This window comes from Notolabrus celidotus, chromosome 4, assembly GCF_009762535.1.
Source record: "Notolabrus celidotus isolate fNotCel1 chromosome 4, fNotCel1.pri, whole genome shotgun sequence".
Taxonomy (NCBI): domain Eukaryota; kingdom Metazoa; phylum Chordata; class Actinopteri; order Labriformes; family Labridae; genus Notolabrus; species Notolabrus celidotus.
The window spans coordinates 31,584,239-31,607,479 of NC_048275.1; the positions used below are offsets into that span (position 1 = coordinate 31,584,239).

Sequence of the window (23,241 nt, forward strand, 5' to 3'; positions counted from 1 at the left end):
AGTGTGTTCAAGAGGGTTAAATGTTTCTCTATCTGATCTAAGTGCTGTTTGTCCCTCTGCAGGTATATTCTGGTCACAGTGGGTCCTGTGTTCACAGAAGAGATGTGGAGGTTAGCCTGTTGTGCTCTGCAGGATGCTTTCTCTGCTACGTTAGAGCCTGTCAAGGTACACACACACTGACAACACACACACACATAAATACAAAGTGAGATGTAGATACCAGGTTGTACAAACGTAAGAATAAAAGAGAAATGAGCAGATAAGAAAATGAAGAAACTCTCTCTCTTTCTCACACACACACACACACACACACACACACACACACACACACACACACACACACGCACACATAATTTCACACTCAACAGGCCAGTCGGCTGTAGTAAACCACATAATCCCTCCCCAATCTGAAGCCGCTGGTTGGGACAGAAGTAATCTAAAAGCATTTGCTGCTAATACTGTCAACATGCTGACACTCCGTGTTAAGCTTTGATAACCCCAGTTAACCTCATGCAGCTGTGAACAACAACTGTCTCCTCACTGTTTCAACCTTCAAATCTGATGCCTCTCTCCTGTTTGTGATAACAATAGGGAGACAGACAGAGGGTGGCTTCAAAGCTTCTATGTCCTCTGTGGTGACACCTGAGATATTTTTACAAATCTGACAACGATAACTGACGCTTGACTTTGAGCTACAAAATAACACTTTGATATTTAAAGTTTGGTACTTTGGTCCTCGACATTATTTGACTCTTGTTTTTCACTTGGTAATCAGAAAAAGGATATAGACTTAATAATCAGCTTTACTGAAGAGTAACACATCAGAAAAGTAAGATGGGAAAAAACTAAATTGGTCAGGATATAGGGGCCAACATCGGTAACCCAACTGGACAAGGTCGCGGTGTATTCTTTTTTTTAAATGATTTATAACTTTATCACTTTTTTCATCCTATTGTAACATTCAAACATTTGCAGAATTTTATATATGGATGAATGAATGAATGAATAAATAAATAATTAAATAAATAACTAATTAGATAGATAAATAAATGAATACATTCATTCATTCATTCATTCATTCATTCATTCATTAAAGAAATAGTAAAGGGTAAAATAAAAACATAACCTAGTCACTTATCTAAGTCATCGCAACAAAATAATGATAATAAGAAAATAAATAAACATAAATCAAATAAACAAATAAATAAACATACATACATGCATAAATAAAATAAAATAAACATAAATAAATAAATAAATATACATAAATGAACATAAAGAAATACAAAAGAAAAGAAAAATTGCTCAAAATACAATTACATTGGTGCTCTGGTGGCCCAGTAGTCTAAGCACCCCAAATACAGAGCCTATAGTCCTTGGCGCAGAGGTCGCCGGTTAGATTCTCTCGGCCGCAACGATTTGCTGCATGTCTCCCCCCACTCTCTACTCCTGACATTTCCTGACTCTCTTTAGCTGTCCTATCAAATAAAGACCCCCCCCCCCCCCCCAAAAAAAAAAAAAAAAAATCATAAATACAATAACATGCTGTATCCTTCCCTCCTCCCCTGTGTATTTAACATTTAACAGGGAGAGAGAGAGGGAGAGAGAGAGAGAGAGAGAGAGGTAGAGGGAGAGAGAGAGAGTCAGGGGGGTGCTACTCAGCTTTTTGAAAATGAGGACACTGTTGCACTCAAGATGATGATGATGATGATGATGATGATGATGATGATGATGATGATGATGATGATGATGATGATGATGATGATGATGGTAATGATGATGATGATGGTACCTACTAGGTGGATATGGTATTTAGTGCTGTATGAGATCACAGATTTGGAATGTGCTGTTCTGCGTGTGTGTGTGCACGTGCATGCATGTTTGTTTAGCAGAGGTGACATGGTTAGGCTTTTTATATGTGGATGTTGTGTGTGTTCCTGCAGTTCTGTAGCAGCTGCCTGACTGACTGCAGCTAAGCAGCTTTACAGCTTAGAGCCACATCTGCATGTGTGTGTCAGTGTGTGTGTTGAGTGTTTCAGGGAGATAAAGTGATCAAGATGATCCAGCACCATTGACAGATTTTCTTCACTTGTTTCCAGAAAGTTCTATTTTAGGACTCAAACTGTCCAAATGAGGGTTATGTTTATTTTATTCTTTGCAAAATGTTGAAACAAAAGGGATGAAATGTTGTATGCTCTGTTATTGAGATGAACTTATATCATTTTTTGTTACTGATACAGGTACTCAAACCTAAATTTTGGTTGTAACACTTAGTAACCCTTCTGTTTAAGTCCTTTGGGAAATATACGTTATAATAAGACTGTTGCTGCTTCAGGATCATACAAAGTGACGTATTTCTTAGTTGATTAAACCGCAATTTAGAGACACTCATGGGACAAGCAATGTTAACACCATCAACAATGTTAAATTGGTTTGCTGAGTTTCGCTTACATTAGCAGAGTTTAGAACCGGCAGCCTCTAGCCTTCATAAAACATTATCTTCATTTTCTATATCAAATAGCTGACAAACTGCACAGCGCTACAAGAAGCCAGCTGTCATCAGTGTTCACATCTGGGATAGGGGTCAGCAGCTTGTCCTGACAGTAGTGAGTGGCTGTGCTACAGCATAGACACAACATTTGGCCAACATTTCAGGCCTACAATGATAAAAGTACCAATTATTTGTTTATTATTTTATTTAAAAGTAGTAATTCTGGTGTGGACTAGCGAGGATCACAACGTTTAACATAAACATTCCTAGATGTAGGCTATTCATTGTTGTATTTCCTAGCTTAGTTCAAACCAAGTGGCAACATCTGGGGGGTGAATTTTTTCATAACATGGAAGTTTCGACGATATTAAGATTACAAGTTTTCCATTATGAGAGGCCCACCAAAGCCCACCTCTTTACCTCACACTAGCTCAACAGAAGTTAGGTTGAGTTCAGCATATCCAATATGGCTCCCACCGATGATTGGCTTCAAAACAGCGCTTCAGAAACAGATGGGTGACGTCACGGATACTACATCCATTATTTATACAGTCTATGGTTCTAACCCAAGTACCTCAACACAACCATGCTAATGCTATTCGCAGTTCAGCTAAACGCTCCTCCTGATGTCCTTTTTTCGACACAGTATTCCAACACTGTGTCGTAAAAAGGACATCTGATAATGAGCCATTTGCAGTTTCACTCTACTGGCCGTGTTGATTAGACTTCCACGGCTTAATCTTTGAGACAAGCATATGCTCCTGGCAGGATCAACCAGGTAGCCCCTCGGGTGAAACCAGATGTTGAATATAAAACTGCTTTGTTAACTTATTCCCTAGTTTAGATTATCTTAAATTGAATAAAAATACAGAGTTTGAATCTTTGGTTTGCATACACTGATAGCAGACATTTTGCTAGCTAAAAGCCATCAGTGTATGCCATCTAGTGTATGCTAGTTTTAGCTTTTCTCCTCTTAACCAGTAAAACTAATTAAGCTACAATATTTATTTATTTTTGCTAAATAGGCCTCTGCTTTGAAGAGGGAGATAATTATTACTCTGTTTTTTTATGGAGCTTGAATTTTGATGACACTGAAAAGACTAGCAAACACACCAATACCAAGTACAGCTCATAAAGCATGATCAAAGGCATGTCGGATGCTGCAGTCTGTACCAGACAAACCAACTCTGCTGTTTTTTATTCATCTTCTAAAGCAGTTTATGGAACTTATCTTACAGATAAGCACTAAAGGTGATTACTATGTCCTTGATAAAAACTCTGCTGTTCGTCTCTTATCTGTCAGGAGTTTTAAGGGCTTAAATTCAGCATCTAGATTTAATATATGAAATCTCAACATATAGCTCCTAACCACACTGACAGACATGCTGTTCTGCTTATGCTGTTGTCTCTTGACGCATGCAAAGGCTTACATTGTTTTTTATGTGGCACATCATTATGATTTAGGTCTTATGGTTGATTATACAAGAGCTGCTGTTATGCAGTTGCATGTTAAGCATGCTGCAGTTATATTTTGAACATTGAGTTCATTGAGTTCTTTGTTTTTTTCAATCATATTTACCATGTATGTCATGTTACATGTTTACAAATAAAACATATGTTGCTTGACTTTTTCCATTTTTAAAATGTCGGGGTCAGGATGTCGTGATGACATGTTACATCCTGACCCTTCCAGTCCGAAAACACCTGAAACTCTTTGTTCCAGGAACTTCTTTTCAAGTAACTATAGAGCTTCTTAAGAACCTGTGTTGTGTGACTGTCCACTATGTTCTGATGACTGACGTGCTAATTTTTTTTATTATTTATTATTTATTATTTATTATTTATTTTTCATTTACAATGACCATGCATATTAACTAACATTTCTGTAAATATGCCAGGGTAAGCCAAAAGGCTAGTTTCCATCCTTAGTCCCTTGCCAGATGTTAAAATTGGCTCCCTAAGAAGAACAAGATTAAACAAAAAAGAGAGAGGAGAAAACAAAACTAAAAACAAAGAAAAGAAAAGAAAAGAACACACATTTGTGTACAGATCATAGACTGTAAATAAAAATGGACAGCGTTGCTCCGCCTCTTCCCGTTATACAGGATGATGTGAGCTTCTTGTTTTATAGCATATAAAAGGGTTCACAAACTTTTCAGGCCATGCAATTTAAGATTACTTGAAAAAAAGAAATCTGGAAGACTTCTCGCTACCCCCCTTTAGTGTCTCGCAACCCCTAGTTTTGGAACCCCTGTTTTATACCATTTAAGATTAATAAAAACATCTATGCACAGACAAACAACAACCACAATCCACATTAATGTAAAATTGTCCTTTATTTCAAAACCCCTGCATCAAACATATCTACTGCTGCACATGTCAACTTTCTGTATGCCAAGAAAGGAAAACGAGGATTTTTTGGAAATCAGAATGCCTCAGCATAAACACGTTGATATGGCCATGAAACCACCTCTGAAATACCTGCGTATAAATGAAAAACACTTATCAAAGTTGACATGTAGGACATGTTTGAAGTGTGTCAGTATATGTAGCAAACTGGAAACCTTTAACATACAGCTTTTAGTACATGGAAGTAAATCCTTAACATGTAGCTTATGCTTTCAAGCACGTCAACACGTGACCTTTGACTGGTTTTAGAGAAAAGCTGAATTTTTTATAAGCAACGCTTCCAGGTCACATCCTATATGACATACAGTATTAAACTGTATAATACTTTAAATCATCAGGATGGAAAAAGAGGAACTTTCCAGCCCTACTGTGAGGGGTTTAAGGACTTTTGCCATTTTGCCAGAGACTGTATTTTAGAAAATAACTAGTGTATTGAAAAAAAGGATTTGCATCGTGTATACAGTTTATATATATTGTGTGTAGAGTCATGCACATGAGCTGTTGACCTAGTATTACAGAGAAGTGTTTGAGCTTGGTGTGTTGGTTGTTGCAGGCTTGAGTTTGGTTTTCCCTTGTTTAGGGCCAAGGATTCTAAACTGCATTGCAGACCATAGTTAGTGAGGAGCGTTCTTCTGTTTTTATATCTTTGTATTTGAATAGAACAGCAAGGTTTTTGAGGGAGAGTCAATCATCCACCTGCTGTCTCAGGCCCCATTATGTTTTCAAACTAGAGCTGGGAGATATTAAAAAAGATGTTATCATGATTCATTTTTTTACTCAATACCGATCATTAACACAATAAAAATCCAATCATCATTTTATTTAAATTTAAAGGCAGATTTTTGCTCCTGAGTGAAAGTTGAATAAACCAGACATTGTTAGCTTGTATCTGGATTTAGTTTGCTAATAAGCTTCTTGAATCCATCCTTTCTAACGATGCTAACAGGAAGCAGGTCTTTTTTGTGAGACGAGATTTAAGGGAAGGTTAATTTGTAGATTCTTATTTTTCTCAAGTTGAGAGCATTTTCATAATATGATTTAAATTTACAAGAATAATATATCAAATTGTATTCTGTGTATCAGTTTAGTAGAGTGCTATTGTTTCCCACAGTGCAGTGAATGCATCACGGTTATTCAGTGTTAAGCTGTACTACGGTTGCAGTAGACATTAAATGTGTTGAAAATACACAGCAGATGTTGTCTCTGTGCTCTTCCTTTACCCACAATCTGTAAGTATATTTAATGAAGTGTATTAAGTTTAAGTTTAAGTCTAAGTAATATTTAACCCAGAGTCAGCACAGTGTTAGACTAACGACTCTGCTTTGAGCTGGTGTATTTACATTCTGCTCCAGTCGCTTTAAGCCCTGCCCACCTCTCAACCTACGACATGTAATTACACCACACCCCCACCCCACGCCCCACACCCCTTTCCAGTGGTTGGGGGATGTAAGTATAGGTTTAAATGTATCTATTTTTTTTATCAATATCATTATACAAGCATACAACATTATATAATTTGTTATATTTATATTGAGAAAAATTATATCACAATAACTATCGTTATTGAATTATTGCCCAGCCCTACTTCAAACATCAGACTAGGGTCTCAGTTTCTGTTCTTCAGATGCAAATGTACACCATCTGGAGTAGTATGGTTATTTTTTTTAACTCTGTCTGATTATCATTTCATGTAACTCAGTGTGTTGTCATGTCAAGGTGTGAAAGACTGAAGTCATAACTTGTTGCTGTCTCTCTCTTTTTGTCTCTCCGTAGAACCTTCTAGCATGTTTTCATAGCGGCTCAGACAGCTTTTCTGGAGACGCCTGTGAGGTGAAGGTGGCAGCTCCGTCACACTCGCCCTCAGCTGAGGCTGAGTACTGGAGGATCAAGGCAATGGCTCAGCAGGTCAGTGAGACTTAAAGGGAGGTTTGGTATTCTTGAAACTGGGCCCTGTCTGATTTTCTCAACAGGTAGTCTCAGACAGCGGCTACAAAACTGTCAAATTTGCACATGTTTGTCACCTGGAGTGACGATTATTATATATCATAGATGAATTATTTACAGAAATAAGTTTTTTTATGGTGTTGTCACTTAAATTCTACTGCTGCCTGCCGAGAAGAGCCTGTTGACATGTCGTCTTTGTTGTGTCCAGGTCTTTATGTTGGACACCCAGTGCTCACCAAAGACACCCAATAACAAGGAAGGCTTTGAGCATGCTCAGTCCTGTGTTCTCATCATCGAGCTGCCGCCTGACTCCCAGTCCAACGGACACACTCAGAAAAGGTGAACAACACACACAAACATGCACACACAGAAGCATGCTCCAAATGTCCATATATTTCAGTAGCTGTCCGCAGTATGTGATAAAACGCTTGTGCTCCTGGTGCCCTCTGTGTACTAGCTTTTATGTTATATTTGTGCAGTTTATTCTTATGAAATGATGGCTTGAATACCGGGAGCAAACTCTGTACATTGATTGTAACTTTTTATGAAAGTTTTTACATCTCCACAATCTAAAATATAAATGAAAAAAATTGATTTACGAAAACAAAAAGGGAAACACTTTTTCAATTACTCTTATCAAACAAATGAAAAAGAAATCCAGTCAAACTGACTCTGTGAATCTAACTCTGACTAACTCCCTGTGCTTGTCTTTCTGCTGCTGTGGTTAAAGGAAAATTGGGTAAGGCTGTTTTTTTGTGACATTATATATTTTATCAAGCTTAACAGTGTGAAAAATACGTACACCGTATAAATCCAGGGTTAGGCATGCAACTGCATGTTGAGCAGTACAATGTGCGCAATGCTCTAAAAACTGCACCGCAGAGCAAATGGCGTATCTGTGAACCTATGTTGTTTGCATACATTTAAAGGAGCCGTTATGCATTCATCTGGAGCAAAATGTGCGCCCTTCTATGCAAACAAGCCTCATTGAAAGAAACACCTGATTCACAAACATCAGTGATAAAGTCCCCAGTTAGTTTTTACCATCTGCCAGTCTGGTGGTAATCACACTGGAGTTTCTGTAAGCATTGTTAAGCTCAGCTCTTCAGTGATCATAACAGCAATTTCACCTCTGAATGACATAGAATGAATATGTCTGAACAAGTCTTTCATTACATTAGCATAACATTTTTAATAATCATCCAAGGTTTAATCAGTCTGGGGCTGTCTGTGGATCAACCCCCTGCACATATAGGCTTTGCCATCACACACCAAGGAGTGTTTATATTACTGTGGATAGAATTTAGCACATCAGGATAAGGGCACACATCCCTGTCCACTATCTAGAAGCCAGCCTAAAGGATGTGATCCTGGGCCCGGCCAAATAAAAATTGCTGTCTTTATTTGATGATTCACCATATATATTGTTCTTATGTATTTTGAAACTGTTTCTGAATTTTGCAGGATCCCATTTCGGACCATCGTGGTGAGCCTGCTGTCCCACCAGGTCCTGCTGCAGAACCTCTACGACATCCTGCTGGAGGAGTTTGTCAAGCAGCCTGAGGGACAAGAGAAGGTGACACCTGTGAGCTCAGACCCCAGCAGAGCTTCAGCTGGCTTCCTGCGCTACATCTCCATGACAAACTTAGCTATAATCCTGGATCTGCTGCTGGATTCTTACAGGTGAAAAAGTCAGGGTATATGCAGATAACAGTGTCATATGGGTTGTTAATGTGCGGCTTTCAAGGAGAAAAACTTACAGGTGAATAGACGTGATAATTATATTGATTTGATCTACATTAAGCTGACAGACCATCTAATCTCTTCTTCTGCAGGACGGCGCGTGATTTTGACACTCGGCCAGGTCTGAAGTACCTGCTGATGAAGGTGTCAGGAGTCTGCGGAGCGGCTAATCTTTACCGTCAGTCTGCCATGAGCTTCAACCTGTACTTCCAGGCCCTGCTGTGTGCCACACTGAGCCAAGCTGACGGCATGACTGCACAGCAGGTAGACACGTCATTAGAACTCTTCAGTTGTTTTTGTTAAAATTTTGGATGTTCAGTTTCTTAGTTCATTCTACGCTCTTTTCAACCCTATATGTGTCAGGAGCAGTTTTTTCTGTTGAACAACTCTAATTAACATATTACATGTCATTCAGCACCAAGCAACTCGGACACAGTGTCAAACTAGAGAGTGAGACAAGTGAAGCAGATATCAGCTGAGAGCTGAGTAGTTTTCTGAGGTTAGTGGGGAGCTAACCAGGACTATAAGGAGAGACAGTTGTATCTTCATTCATAGATTACCTAGGTACCCATCTTCAAGTTATAGCATATATCACTTTTTACTTTGAACGCAGTTCTAAGTGACTTGTATTTTAGCTTTTTCAATTTAATGAAGCCAAAATTTCTCAAATATTTACATGATCTTTAAACTAAATTATTCAGCGTCAAGCCAGTAGCTTCCTAAGGCAGATCAAGTTTTCTTTGTATTTCTATTTTCTCTTGTTATTTTTTTTGTATTTTTTCCATCTACTTTTGTTTTTCGGTAGGAATAATGGGAGACGTTCAGAGCAGGCATTTTAATCTAAGGAACGTCCTTCAGTCATTTAATTCAACACATTTTCTATTGGACAATTTTTTAATTACATCTTAACACAGGAATCAAATTGTGTATATAATTTAAACCTTTTGATGTATTTAGGTGAAGAGGATCCTGTATGAAGAAGAAGAGGGGAGTTCTGACTCCTCTCACCCTGGATCTGCTTCCTCAGAGGACGAGGATATCTTTGAAGAAACAGCACAGGTGACATTCATCCCCCCACCACCTCTGTTTTATAGTCATATTAGGGGAATAAAGAACATCTAAGCACTATGATTAATAAAACTATTGTTTCAAATGTTTGAATTGAATCAATATTTCACACTAAAATGTTAGCATCACGCAAACTCAACAGTTTTTTCCCCCATAATTTCAAATAAAAAGCAAATAATTGATAATTAATGATAGCTTTTAAGTCTTAAAAGAGAAAGTAAACATTGCTAATGCACTTCAAGACTACAATGATTGTGAAGTTCAAGTGGACCACAGACAAAGGGGTAAAATGTAGAGACCCTGATTTGTTATAATGCTGCTTCTTCCTCTTGAGGTCTGTCCTAAGAGGGTTTATCCCGAACATTTCACCATTCTAATGTAACATAGGAGAAGAAGAACTATTAATGTTTCTTATATCAAAAATCAAATAGTCCACTTTGCTCTGGTTTTCTCCTTTCAGGTTAGCCCCCCTCGCGGTAGGGATAAACGCCTTCACTGGCGAGCCCCTATCCCGTCTCTCAGCGTGCAGCCGCTGGGCAGCGCGGACTGGGCCTGGCTGGTGAAACGCCTCTACAAGCTCTGCATGGACCTGTGCAACAGCTTCATCCAAATGCACCGGGACCTAGAGAGCACACTGGAGGAGACGGCACTGCTGAGAGGAGGACCAGGAGGTGGAGGAGATCACGTCTTCTTCCTGCCCCTCTTTCAGTCTGAGACTTCCACCCCAACATCGGCTGGTGGGCTTTCAGCGAGGGGGACGCCATCAGAGGAAGGCGGGTACAGATGTCAAACCGACATTAGTGCAGCATCACCTGGAGACACGCCCACACCCAGCCCAGGATTCAGGTCTGACTTCAGTTTTCTCATGTCTGCCGCTGAAATTGATATCAGGAACTTTTGATTTCTTATTCAGGTTCATACCATGCAGTGATTGTGTATGAAGTTTAATTGGGTTTTATGTCGTGAGCAAACAGTCAGGAGCTACTGGTTGCTCAAGTTCAAGCACAAAATGTACCGCAGCACAAAGTACTGGAAAGGTGGGAACAAGAAAGCTGCAGACAAGAGATTAAAAGTTTCACTTTCCTCTACATTGAATTTAAACAATAATAATAAAAACCTCTAACCTGGAGAATCACTAAAGGGTAGAGCCTCGTTACTCTGGAAATGTTTCTGAATGCAGTGAAGAAAACTCAACATCAACCAAGGGCTTTAGGGTTAGTTCTGTTGCTTCTTTCTTTGATCCAGATTACTCAGCCTGTGTTTAGACTCTATGTGAATATGGATTAACTATTGGTTTTTGGACCACCATCTATCTAATCTTGAGTCCTTGAACTTGGAAATTTGGCTGTGCCATCTTGATCTCTTGCAGCCTGAAGTGACCTTATTTGGATCAGAGGTCAGAGCTGATGAACTGCTAAAGGGTTCAAACCCTCCAGAGTTATTAAAGCTGTAAAATTAAACAACCTTTGACCAAGGCAAATTCATTCGCTTGTCAGTTAGCTAGGTAACAACTAGCAAGCAAGATATTGTTATCATGATATCTGTACTTGCTAACTAGTGCTAAGTAAGGGTTGAAGTATAGTAAACAGGTGGTTATGCGAATTAGAATCCCTACAAGGTTAGCAGGATATGTATGTGAAGCTGCTCTCACATCTGTACCTGGAAGCTGGGATTAATTCTGACTCTCAAGATCAGCCTGAGATGGAATTAACATTTTTGCCACATGGTCAACAAGCAGAGGTGAAATTTCCCAGATTTATTTGAAATGGTGTTTGATCAGGATCTCCCTAGCTTTGCTTTTAATATTGAGAATTGATACATGTTGTCATGGAGTTTCAACCAATCAGAATCATCTGGTGAATTGGTAAGACAGTCGGTTCATGACTTGATGATATTAGAGCGTATAAGACTGGACTTCTTGGATTGTTTATGATTAGTAAAGCAGCACAGCTCCCTCTGTCATTCAAAGTGGCCCCACACCTAAAATTTGAACCTTTGTGTAGATGTAATGGAAAAGGAAATACGCTAAAAGGACCAAAACTGTTTGGTTGTTTTTGCAACAAGCTAGATACATTTAAATCCCTTCTGAAGCTTTGCTTTTTTAACATTAGGTTGATTAGGAAAGGACTCCTTTTTGGGACCAGCCTCAAGTGGCCATTTGAAGAACTGCAGCTTTTGGCACTTGGGCATTGGCTTAATTTGTCCGCCCATGGTGTTGCAAGTTGCCTTTGTCATCAATGTAGTGTCCGATTAAAACCTCCATCTTCTCTCCTCACAGCTGCACAGGAAGTCTGCCCCACCACCACCGAAGCGGTAGTGAGAGGAGAGAATCCAGCCTCACAGGGAGCTCGGTGGGAGGAGCTTCTGTCAGCTCCGGACCAGGAAGAAGAAAAGAATGGTGGGAAAGCGCTGGGAACAAACTCTACACCATCGCCACAGACAAAACTATCAGTAAGCTGATGATGGAGTACAAGCGCAGGAAACAGCAGCAGCAGCAACCACAGCAGAGTCAGCTCAACCTGTTCATGAAGGAGCAGGGCCGGGCAGCTGCAGGGGTCGGGGAGAGGAGGGGCCCAATGGAGCCACAGAGGCCCCCACAGAGGCCCCAGCAACTGGTGGACCAGCAGGTTCCCCCTTTGAGGCACTCTGTAAGCGCGGGACCTGAAGTCCTGAGGCAGGAGAAAAGACCACGGTCAGGATCCACAATCAGTTCCCACAGCATCTCACTGAGGGACTCTGAGGCTCAGATACAGGTACAGAGAGCGGGTCTAAAGAATTAAAAATGAGTTTACCTTTTCATTTAAATTGCAGTAAATTCAGTCAGACTAGGCTGAGGAGACATTTTTGTTGTAAACGCTAGAGTCGTGGCATTAGTCCGGTTTGGGTTATCATCATGACGTGAAGAATTAAAGGAGTATTCACAATCTTGAGAATTTATTTGTTTTATTCCTCACAGATTGGACCAACTTTTGGAAATATCAACACTTTACAGCCCTGTCCTCTGTAAGAGTCTGTGCTAGGGATGTCCCGATCAGCTTTTTTGGCCCCCAATCCCGATCCAATTTTTATAATATTGAGTATTTGCCGATACCAAGTCCCGATCCGATACATGCGTTTACCTAGATAGTAGTTTCACAAGAGATAAGAGAGTTGAGCTGCCCACTGTTTTTTTGTCCTCTAACAAAAATAAGTAATGGAAAAAAAGAACTGAACTATGTCTTCTGTTTATTCCATTCAACTTAATCCAGCTACCATTGTTTGTAATACTCATAATCCGTTTTACAAACTCTGCTGTATGACACCCATGAAACTGGTGTGCATGCATTAGAGCATGCTTAAATCCAAGGCTGCTCTGAACGCAACTGTCACGAGACAGCGTGAGACAGAGAACATAAATATTGAGAGTGACAGCGCAAGATTGAAACACGCCCGGTTGCATGCCACTAGCTACACAGTGACATGACAGTATAGAAAGCTACAGCTGCCACTGGCCACAAGGATGCTAATGTACTACTTTAACACTATCACCCTTTAGATGGAGCGATGGCCATCGAATCTCCATCCTAACACTAACTTCACTACACAGTCATGCAGCAGCTTTCTTTCATATTTTAATTGTTGACTGCAGAGTGAAACAAAATGATCTGTCTAATCTCTTTTCAGCAAGGCTCTCTACAGGAGACTCTTTAGGTAGTGAAGTTATTGTACAGTACACCATGATGATTCATTTTCTGTCAATCTACTGATAACACAGATGCCAAATCGTAGAGTATTACAAATCAACTGTGATTTTTTTGCATCAATTAAAGCTGACAATAGTTTGAAGAACCTGAGACGTTTCTTTCAGATGAGTGTCTGAGTAAGACTCGTGTTTTGACAATAGCGTCTCTTACTTCACAGGCCTGGACGAACATGGTCTTGACTCTCCTCAACCAAGTCCTCCTCCTGTCAGACGCCTCCTTTCTGGCTCTCCAGCCGGCGTTCTACCCCTGCCTCAGCCAGCTCACCTGCCACGTGACGGACGCCCGAGTTCGCCAGGCGCTGCGTGAGTGGCTGGGCCGGATCGGCAGACTCTACGACATCATTCTGTGACGTTGCAGCGGAGAAATGCAAACAGCACTGGACTAGTTTTTGAGTCGGTCTGTCGGTGAAGGATGACGAACAGGTGAATTATGAATGAGATGGATGCAGTTGATGACAGCGTCACTATGCAGTAGATTGATGAAGCGTTTAATCAGCTGATGATCCCGCGGTGTATCGCACTAGCAGAACATTTAGAGACTGGGGGGACGTCGGTGAGCATCATGTGACATCAAGTTTGAGGATGTGATTGTGAATGTGCCATTTCTGCCTCTTGTGCTTCGGTCAAAGATGTTCAGCATCACACAACAAACACTCAAAGAAAACACACTCCTCCTCGTCTTTTCTCTATATTGTGCCTCTTTTTCTCCTCTCTCCTCTGAAATGTATCTTCAGTTCCTAAAATACATCTTGAGAAGAGAGGTGCGATGAGAGGAGGCTTGCTCGAAGAGCTCAGATGACGCACAGGTGTATCTCGGAGGCTTGACCTACAGCTGGTAGATACAAACCATAATTATAAGTTGTCATGAACATTGTTATACTGATCTGATGGAGACTATAAAAGACAGCAGCAGGCTGAAACAGCAAATTAGGCCCAAGATGCAGCTGTGCCATAATTCATACAAAGTTAGCATCACTTCAAACTTCGCTATGAAGCATTACTGTAACTTCTTCACCTTCTCAGCTCGCATCTCAAGAAAATAGAAGGAGTTCTTCTATCAAAGCTTTTGATGATTGGATTGAAATGCCATTTAAAAACACAACTGTTCATAATATTGTCACAGTATTGCAAAGTTCTCCAATAACAGCATCAATGCCTTCAACAGAGAACCTCTACAGTCAGACAGTGCTAACAGAAATAAAGGCAAAAAACAATCAGAGACTTCAGAGATCAGACTGAAAATTGCTCCATGTCGTCACAGAAATCGAAGGGAAATAGAGGATCTTTGATTGATTTTCATTCAGGCCTGTGTTTCTTCTGGCTTTGATAACAACGCAAATAACAATACAAACTGCACATCAGCATTTATCTCCTACACAGGACTTTCACCAGATCCGTGTTCGGACTGTTTCTGAATCCGTTGCGGTCCGACTCTGGGCTCTCTCGTCCGTCAACACCCACCGGTTGTGTTTTCGGGACGCAGTACGGATGCGTCATGCTCTGGCATCTGACAAAAAATGGAAATCTATCTTATCTGATCCCAGAAGGCTCCGGTGTGCTGGATCAGAGACGCAGCCTGAACCCAAAAGAGCAGATCCAGTGGAAGTTAACACATTGACTAGAATAGAAGCCTATCAGATCCAGTGCAGTGAAGGATCAGAGACTGATCGGACATGGATCTGGTGGAATTTTGCCGTTAAAGAGATAACACAAAGAGGAGAAAGGATTCTGCCCCACAGTATTTGACAGACAGTTAATCTCTGAGAAATGTGATGCACATACGTCACAAAGACAGATCACAAGTATGAAAAAAATCAGACTAAAACCAGGTCACTGAGGTCGAGGTTCAAATGCTGTTATATTTATTAGTTTTCCGAAGCTTTAGAGAGCGAGGCCACATTTTCCCCGGCGTGGAGTTGTTTCACATTCAATCTGATTGTATTGAAGTGTTTGTCTTTCTGCAGCTTTAAATACAGCGCTCCGTCTCTATTAACTGAATGTTTTTGGTTCACAACGAGTGTTTCACCAAACTCAAGTATTTATTTTAGACAAATGACATTTACCTACAGTATGTGCTTTAATACATTTACTGCCTATGACAAAATACAATTTATTTTAACCACATATGTGCGTTCATATATTTATGCAGAATATTTATTTATAGGGGGTAAATTGATAGTTGGTTTCCATGATTTATTATTTGATGCAGTATGTGTTTGCACTTTTATGTACTATTTGTATTTATTTATTTACGTATGTATTTATTATTGGCAGTTTTTAATGAATGCACTTGAATTTTATTGTGTTTCTGTCCGGGTAAGGCCCCACGTTGGCACCACACACACACTGTCAGGTTAGGGTTTTGATTGCCAAAGGTCTGCTGATGCTAAATGTTTGTTTATGATAAACCAACTGCATGCATGATGGTGAAGCTACAGAAACTGCTTGAACATCAAGAAATGCACCATAAAACCATTTGCATTAAAAGTCTTTATGCATTAAATGTCAGAAAATAGTTTGCCCTAGCTGTTGTTATGAATATTTCCTTTGCTCGGCCAGCAGAACAAGCATTTAGAACAAACAAACAGCAAGAGTGAATACATCTGAGCAAATAAATGTATGTTTTCTTGCTAGCTTAGTAGCGTAAAAACTAATTGGCATCATCGAAAAATCATCAAAAAACAATGAGCTGCCTGATGCAAAAAAACCTCTGCTGTCGATATTCTCACTCTCTCATGGATGAACCTATGTTTTTTTTAAGACCCCTGGTCTTTCCTCTAACAGCACCCGGGTTCAGGTGTAACCTGGGACTTCCACCAGATCCGTGTTCAGTCCGTCTCCGATCCACCCGGTGCCTGACTTCCCGTCCCGCTTGATCTGCTCTGTTGAGATTTAAGTGTTTTGCTCCGTCTGGCAAAAATAGAAGTCTTGTGTATCTGATTCGGCAAAGTGGCACCCTCCAAATCACATATGCATTCGTAGTACAACGGAGCGGATCCAGTAGATGTTAACACATTGACTAGAATAGAAACTATCAGATCCTGTAACATGACAGATCGGAGACGGACCGAACACGGATCCAGTGCAATTTGGTCGTAAGTCTCCCAAGTGCACAAACTAAATTTGAAAACAAGGCTTGCAGATTTATTTCTATGCCCTGTCATCTGACTTGCTAGACCTGATATTAGAACAGAAAAGTCTGGTTTTAGCGTCGTAGCCTACGTACGAAGGTCTGCGTAGCTCCCGTACCTACTCAGAGGCCTACGCATGTAGCTGACGCGCACCTCCTCCATTGAATTGACGCGGACCACAAGCCCTGATTGGTTCACTCGACTTAATCTCCTCCAACGTCTCCTTTCTACCCTGTAACCATTGCTGTATGATAAACAGCAACATATATCAGCTCTAAATTAAAATAATACTCTTGAATTGCTGTGAAAGAGGAACCAGAAAAAATAGCGGGGCCCGTAACAGGTGACCCGACGATCAGAGACACCACACTGCCCTCAAGTGTTTCGGAGTATTGCTATGTGACACAGACACATTGACGCACAAGTATGTAGTGCTCACGTCCGTGTCGGTCACTGCTGCGTAGGGTCGACACAGAAGTATAAACCAGGTTTAAGTCTGATATGTCACTCATGGGTTAACTCGTGTAAGATCTATTCAGATCAAATAAAACAAACTTGTGTTACTGCAGCCCAAAACCAGAGCATGTAAGAAAAGGGCCAACAAAAAACCACATACTTTAAACCAAACCTGACCTTTATACTAAAATACAAACTGCTCAGAAGAGATTATGACGGACTGAAAAACTGACCGGATGAATGAAAGAAAGAGGAAGCGCTTAACTGATGCTAACTTCATTAGCTCGGACAATATTCAGGGCAGGCAGTCTGCGAGGGTAGGGCGTCTGACGCTCCTAAGAAGATTTACCCTCTGTGTGTTTGTTGTTTCTCTCAGTCAGACAAATCAAGTCTCTTTATTTATAGAACATATTTAAAATCAACAATTGTGGACCAACATATTCTGCAGAGAGATTAAATTATGATGTTGAGTTCAATCAAACAAAAACACAGAGACAATTGAATATGAACACAGACGACAATAAGAGGATACAAGTATATGAATGAAAGCATAGAAACAGCTACAGTTGCTACCTTTGCTTTATAGTGAGTATTCAACAGACCAATGCCAACACATGACAATGGTTCTGAAGTGGCTGCCTGTAATGAAGGACAGTGATTTGTTGATGCATGTGACTGCTGATCCAAGCATTTTCATTCTCATCTCCTCAGCTGCTTTAACACGTCACCTAAGACGGCCCTAAAAACACAAGTAATCTGAATATCAACTAAGAGCATTTTCCACCAAACTCCTCAAGACACTGAAGGAGAAGGCATTCATCATCATACATGTCTCACAAACATCATCATGAACATGAAAGCCCATCAATCAAAGAAATACTCCAGAGACGCAGGTTTTTGAGATTTTGTTTCTTCTTAAAGTAGGTCAGGCTATTTTTATTTTAGAATCAATTTGGTTATATCGTTGAAATCCTCTTAAAATCTCCAGAGCAATCAATAAATCAAATGCAATGACAGAAAATAGAGGAAATAAATCCATTTCTAATATGATTTTACAAACTACACTGGCATGTGTCTGTTTGTACATTTCAGTGTCAAGTGCCAATGTTTGCATTTTAGTGGAGTTATGACTTACCTGAAGCCACACAACAAAAATTTGGGCTGAGGGAAGATTAAAAATAAACACTGCAAGGTTTAAAATTGTTTAACTACATCAGGCTGAATAAGTCACTTCCTATGTGAAGTTTTGTCATGGCACCTCTTATTTTCAAAGTAGCTTACTGGAATTTGCTGACACTTTACTTCCTGTTTACCTGTGAAGGTCAAAACAATTAATTCATCTCTGCTGCGTTTGCCCTTTTCCCGCTCACAAAGAACACGCTGATATGACTACAGCACAGTCAGTTCTCCAAACTCCCCTGCAATGGTCTGTTCCTCAAAGCAACAGTCCGCTATAGAGAAATAGCAGACCCCAAAATGCCATAATTAACCAATCAGAATCAGCCGTGTAATAATGACTTTGTCTGAGGAAAAAAAGACAGCTGAAAACAAAGATACCAAGCCAAGAGTCCTTTAATTTTGCACTTCCTGCTTCCTGGCTTTTGTGTCAGTACCCCACTTGACCCGCAATCCCACTAAAGTGACGTCAGATAACTGATACAATTTTGGTTTAATAAAAGCCTTATCCCTGGTCCTACTTGGAAATCTGTCTTGCAGGGTCAGTCTAATCGACAAACAGCATTAGCATGTCTCGTCTCTCTGCCCTGTCCTGCCTCCTCTGTCCCTCTGCCCCGCCCTGTGTCCCTGACCCGTCCCCGTTTGTCTTCATTCCCTGATATCTGATGGCCAGCGGTGAACGGACAGATGTTGTCGGCCATCAGTGTGATCAGCTGCAGTGAAGGGCAGGATTTACTTGGTGTTAAATCCATGACAGCGTTTCCATTTGAGAGAAAAAAAAAAAAAAAAAACGCAGTCGACTAATGTGTCAGTGTCATGCAACAGTTCAGCCTGATTTTCACTGAGTCAATCGCTCGGACGATTATCCTGCTTTCAGTCCCACTAGTATTCTTATTGTGTCAACATTTTTATGATTTGAGATAAATCTTACTTAGTTTCAGTACTTACGTTCATTTCATGCAGTAGATTAGGAAAAGATTGAGTCATAAATGTTTAAGCAAGCTGACACACGCAAAAACTTCATCTGCACACTAAGAAGATTTGATTCACTTAGGTGAAGCTCCAAACTCGTACATTGTTTGCAATCTATCAGCAGAATGATTTCATGAGACAGTATTTGTGAGATTTAAAGCTTTCACTCAGTTTGAATCAGCTCTTTTTATGCCTTTCCCCATATCGGGAAATTAAGAGTTCAGACTGACTGATAAAAATACAAACTGAGAGGTAAAAATGTTAAAAGAAGATTATTTGAAGAGGTTTGCCTGAAAAATTAACTAGGAATTAATGTATCATGCTTTGGTGTCAGAAGGGAAAAAACTGCACGCGTGAAAGCAGAGCAGACACTGACACTAATCAAGGAAGGCTGCACATGACCCAGACATCTGACACAGTTTCCGAAGTGGACTATCACATGACAGAGGTTGTCATAAGCAGTGGTGTACTCAGGATGGGGGGGGGGGGTGGACTGTCATGTCAAAAAGAAAAAAAGAAACCGCGCTAAATTGCCCTCTTGGATTTCACTATAGTAGATGAAACACAAAAAATTGCCTTATCAGGTTCTCTTTCAGTGGAAAAAACATGAAAAAGGACCCTCTGGATGTCCAGGTAGTTAATTGTTATGTTGTGTTATGTTAACTATGTACTATAATCAATAATATAGAAAGAAAGAAATAGTTTCCTTTTTCATAATTCTATTTCCAGCACAATTGTTCTCATAAATATTCACCAGAATGCAGGAAATTAAGTGTTAGCAGCTCAAAACTTTCTTGTTAACGCTGCCTCAATACATTTAAATTCACCCTAAACTGTGAGTACAGGGGTTTGAAAGGAGGTGCCCTTATTTGCGGGGTTTCTGCCCCTGCCCCTCAACCAGCCTGAGGACACCACTGACCATGAGCATTGCACCTTGCAGTATTTAGAAAGTTACAGTGGCAAGGACAAACTTCCTTTAACAGGCAGAAACCTCCAGCAGGGTCAGACTCATATTAGACACACATCTGCCTCGACCAAGTTGGGGTTGGACATGTACTTCTCATTCTAGCTGGAACCCACAAGAGCAAACATGCAATACACATGACCGGAGTTGTAACATAAACTGGTAATCTATCTCATGATCAACAGAACATATCGTTATTTTCTCATACAGTCATATCTCAGCTCCTCACAATACAAGTCAACAAAGGCAAATCCAACGGGTGACTAGTGGTGGCCATGGCCCCCTTCATGACATCTGACTGGCCCCGGACAAAGTCCAAAGTTTCGGTTACTTTGAACATACATCCTTTAGACCATAAAGATTTTAGCTTAAAAGATTTCAATGCTGCACTCTGTTATAAGTTAAGAATGAAACACTTTTGGAAACTGCAATGTCAGAATTCAAAGTAGATACGAGTATTGAAGACAGAAAGAGTGAATTTATGATATTTATTCATGCAACCCCAGTGAATTAAGTCTGGCTCCACCTGTGCAGGTCAAATATAACACATGCAAAACACACAAATACAGGTTTCTCATACAGCATGATTCTCCCGGGCTGTAGTGTTGTTTGCCTTCAATAATAAGCCATCAGTAATTGTGGGTAATTAGTATTTAGTCATTGTTTCCTTGCCTGTCCTCAAACTAAATGAAACACCAAACCAGTGGACGACTCCTTAAATCGTGTTTGACTTTAACCTGTAGAGTTTTCACGACCTAGATTGTTGCTCTTTAACCAGTGTAGCAGGTGTAACAAGGTTCTATAAACCAAAGACAAAGCGTCAATGAAGGTGTCTGTGAGGTGTGGTGAGAAGCAGTTGTGTAACATGGTGCAGCTTCTGTTTTGGATTTTACCTGACACATGACTCTTCAGTGCAAACACACTTTACACGTCACTTTAAGATGAAACTCAACAGAAGGTGACACTGCAATGTTTTTTTATTTTTTGGGGGGGATGTTTCCTTGAATGGCACGATTATAAAAATATATGATGCATCTCTCTGTATCCTTCCTGATTGCAGACTCTGCTTCTAGATTCATGTCGTTGGTTTGCATCTGCGTCCTTTGCTGACATTGAACGCTGTAAGCCAGACAGACCGATGAGCAGGCCAGCTAATGTTGTGACTGTGATTTCTAAAAGTGTATTTTTCCTCTGCTTTTGATATGAAAAAAAAAGCACCTGTAATCTCTCCTCTCTGTGTTTCTAAGCTGCTCTAGCTTTTTCAGTCTTACAGTCGTGTATCTGCTGTATGTTTCAAAGCGCTCCTCTGGGCAGCCCGTCTGCTCTGTGTGTTGTACAATAAAAGCAGTTTATCTCATGTGTCTGTCATCAGGTTTCACTGCTATACATCCTCACAGCTATGATAACAGTTTGATGAAATGCCATATCGGTTCCCTTTGTCTCATTTGATTAGAGATTAAGAGGTACTTCGGAAAAATTGTTGGTGTTATCCATCAGTCCTTAAATCAATATATCATAATTGTATGCTCAATTATAAGTTTGGAAGCAACACTACATGTTCATTAAAAAATATAATGGACATGAAGTCGTAATAGACCCAACAAAGAGCAGGCAGATCTGAAGATAGTTAGAAACTGATATCATTTTGAGTAATCACCCCTCATTATTTCTTTTTTGCACCTTATTATTTTTTTGATTACAGGTAAGTTAACAATTCATACATATTTGTCCTTAGAGAGAGAGAGAGAGAGCAATTATAGTGATGAGACAGATAGTAGTAGTAGTAGTAGCTGTTGCCACTGGAGTCTGGCACGTCCATAGCAGCTGGAGTCTGGAACGTCCACAGCAGCAGGTCGTCTACGGCAGCAACTCAGAGGAACCTCCAAGACAAAGGAGCACAGGCACTCCAGAAAGGTCTATGCGTTAGATTAGGTCTAGGTTAGTAACTTTAAGAGAGTTATGGTTTCAACATCAGACAAACCTCCTCCAGGTGACCCGGCTGAGGTTGATTAAGTCCCAGCTTGTGCCCAGATGGCTGACTTCCATGGCTCTCCTCTTTTAAGCCACAGCCATCTTGAGGCACTCTGCCGCTTCGGTGGTCTTGCAGGTGGCTTTTCTTCGTTCTCCTTCAATGCCGGCAAAACCTCTGCATCCCACCTTGACTGGGACACACTTTGTTTTCCCTACAGTCTCCTGACAGTCTTGTTTTAGAGATTTTTAGATCTTGGTTTTTAGGCCCCAACAACCTCTATTGGGGAAAAACCACAGACTATGAAATTAATGGACATAGTATCCGTGACGTCACCCATCTGTTTCTGAGGCGCTGTTTTGAAGCCAATAGTCGGCGGGAGCCATACTGGAAATATTGAATTCAACCTAACTTCTGTCGAGCTAGTGTGAGGTAAAGAGGCGGGCTTTGAGCCTCCACGTCAACAGCTACAGTGTTCCCGCCTGTCAGTTTGCTGCACAATAGGAAAACAATACAGGATGTAGTTAAGCAGATACAGTCAAGGCAGCACAGCTTTGTGCATTGAGTTCAATCTAGTGGCCACAGGTGGAATTGCAGGTTATATGATACCCAAAAGCCTGATAGGTGTTTTTAGAGGTTACAAAGAACATGTTGACTGCCTTGTCTCCTGAGCAAATGCACCAAAAGTTCCATGTCTCACTGCCATGAAACCTCTAAAAGAAGAAGCCAAAGTTGGTTGTTTGGTCCAGTTTTTGCCTTTGACACCTGACACCTCTATGTATGCATCCTTTCTCACACATTAAATAACTGGTTTCTTTTTAAACCCTTACCATTCCCTACAGGGCAGATCAAAAGGGTTCATAACGGTCATTATGGAAGAGATCAAATAACTATTTTGTCCTCTACCAGTTGATACCTTGACATCTCTCTAATTCAGGTCAGGTTGTACCTTATCTGTTTTGTCTTTAAATACCAATTTACCTGAGAGAATCACACCGAAGATATGGTGAAATATTATTACAGATCAGCTCGCTAAATGTTAAAACATTGATATCAATGACTGTATATGAAACCTGAAGTCAACTTTGATTCATATTTCTTACTTCTTTGCTCCATCTCCCTCTCTGGTCTTATCTCAATTACACACACTCAGAACTTGGTCCTGCTGCTGCTGTT

The 23,241-nt window shown here is 40.4% G+C and overlaps 1 protein-coding gene across 1 annotated transcript in view; it reads left to right on the plus strand.

Annotated features, from left to right (window-relative positions):
- The window catches only part of arfgef3 (ARFGEF family member 3), an 84,434-nt gene extending 62,981 nt beyond the window's left edge, over positions 1–21,453 (plus strand). The window contains exons 33-42 of the mRNA XM_034681956.1: positions 63–165; positions 6,674–6,805; positions 7,053–7,183; positions 7,575–7,583; positions 8,309–8,527; positions 8,680–8,851; positions 9,545–9,646; positions 10,116–10,501; positions 11,934–12,408; positions 13,556–21,453. Coding sequence (XP_034537847.1) covers positions 63–165; positions 6,674–6,805; positions 7,053–7,183; positions 7,575–7,583; positions 8,309–8,527; positions 8,680–8,851; positions 9,545–9,646; positions 10,116–10,501; positions 11,934–12,408; positions 13,556–13,747 — 1,921 coding nt within the window. The 3' untranslated portion in view covers positions 13,748–21,453. The remainder of the gene's footprint in view (positions 1–62; positions 166–6,673; positions 6,806–7,052; positions 7,184–7,574; positions 7,584–8,308; positions 8,528–8,679; positions 8,852–9,544; positions 9,647–10,115; positions 10,502–11,933; positions 12,409–13,555) is intronic.
- Positions 21,454–23,241: the final 1,788 nt, after the last annotated feature.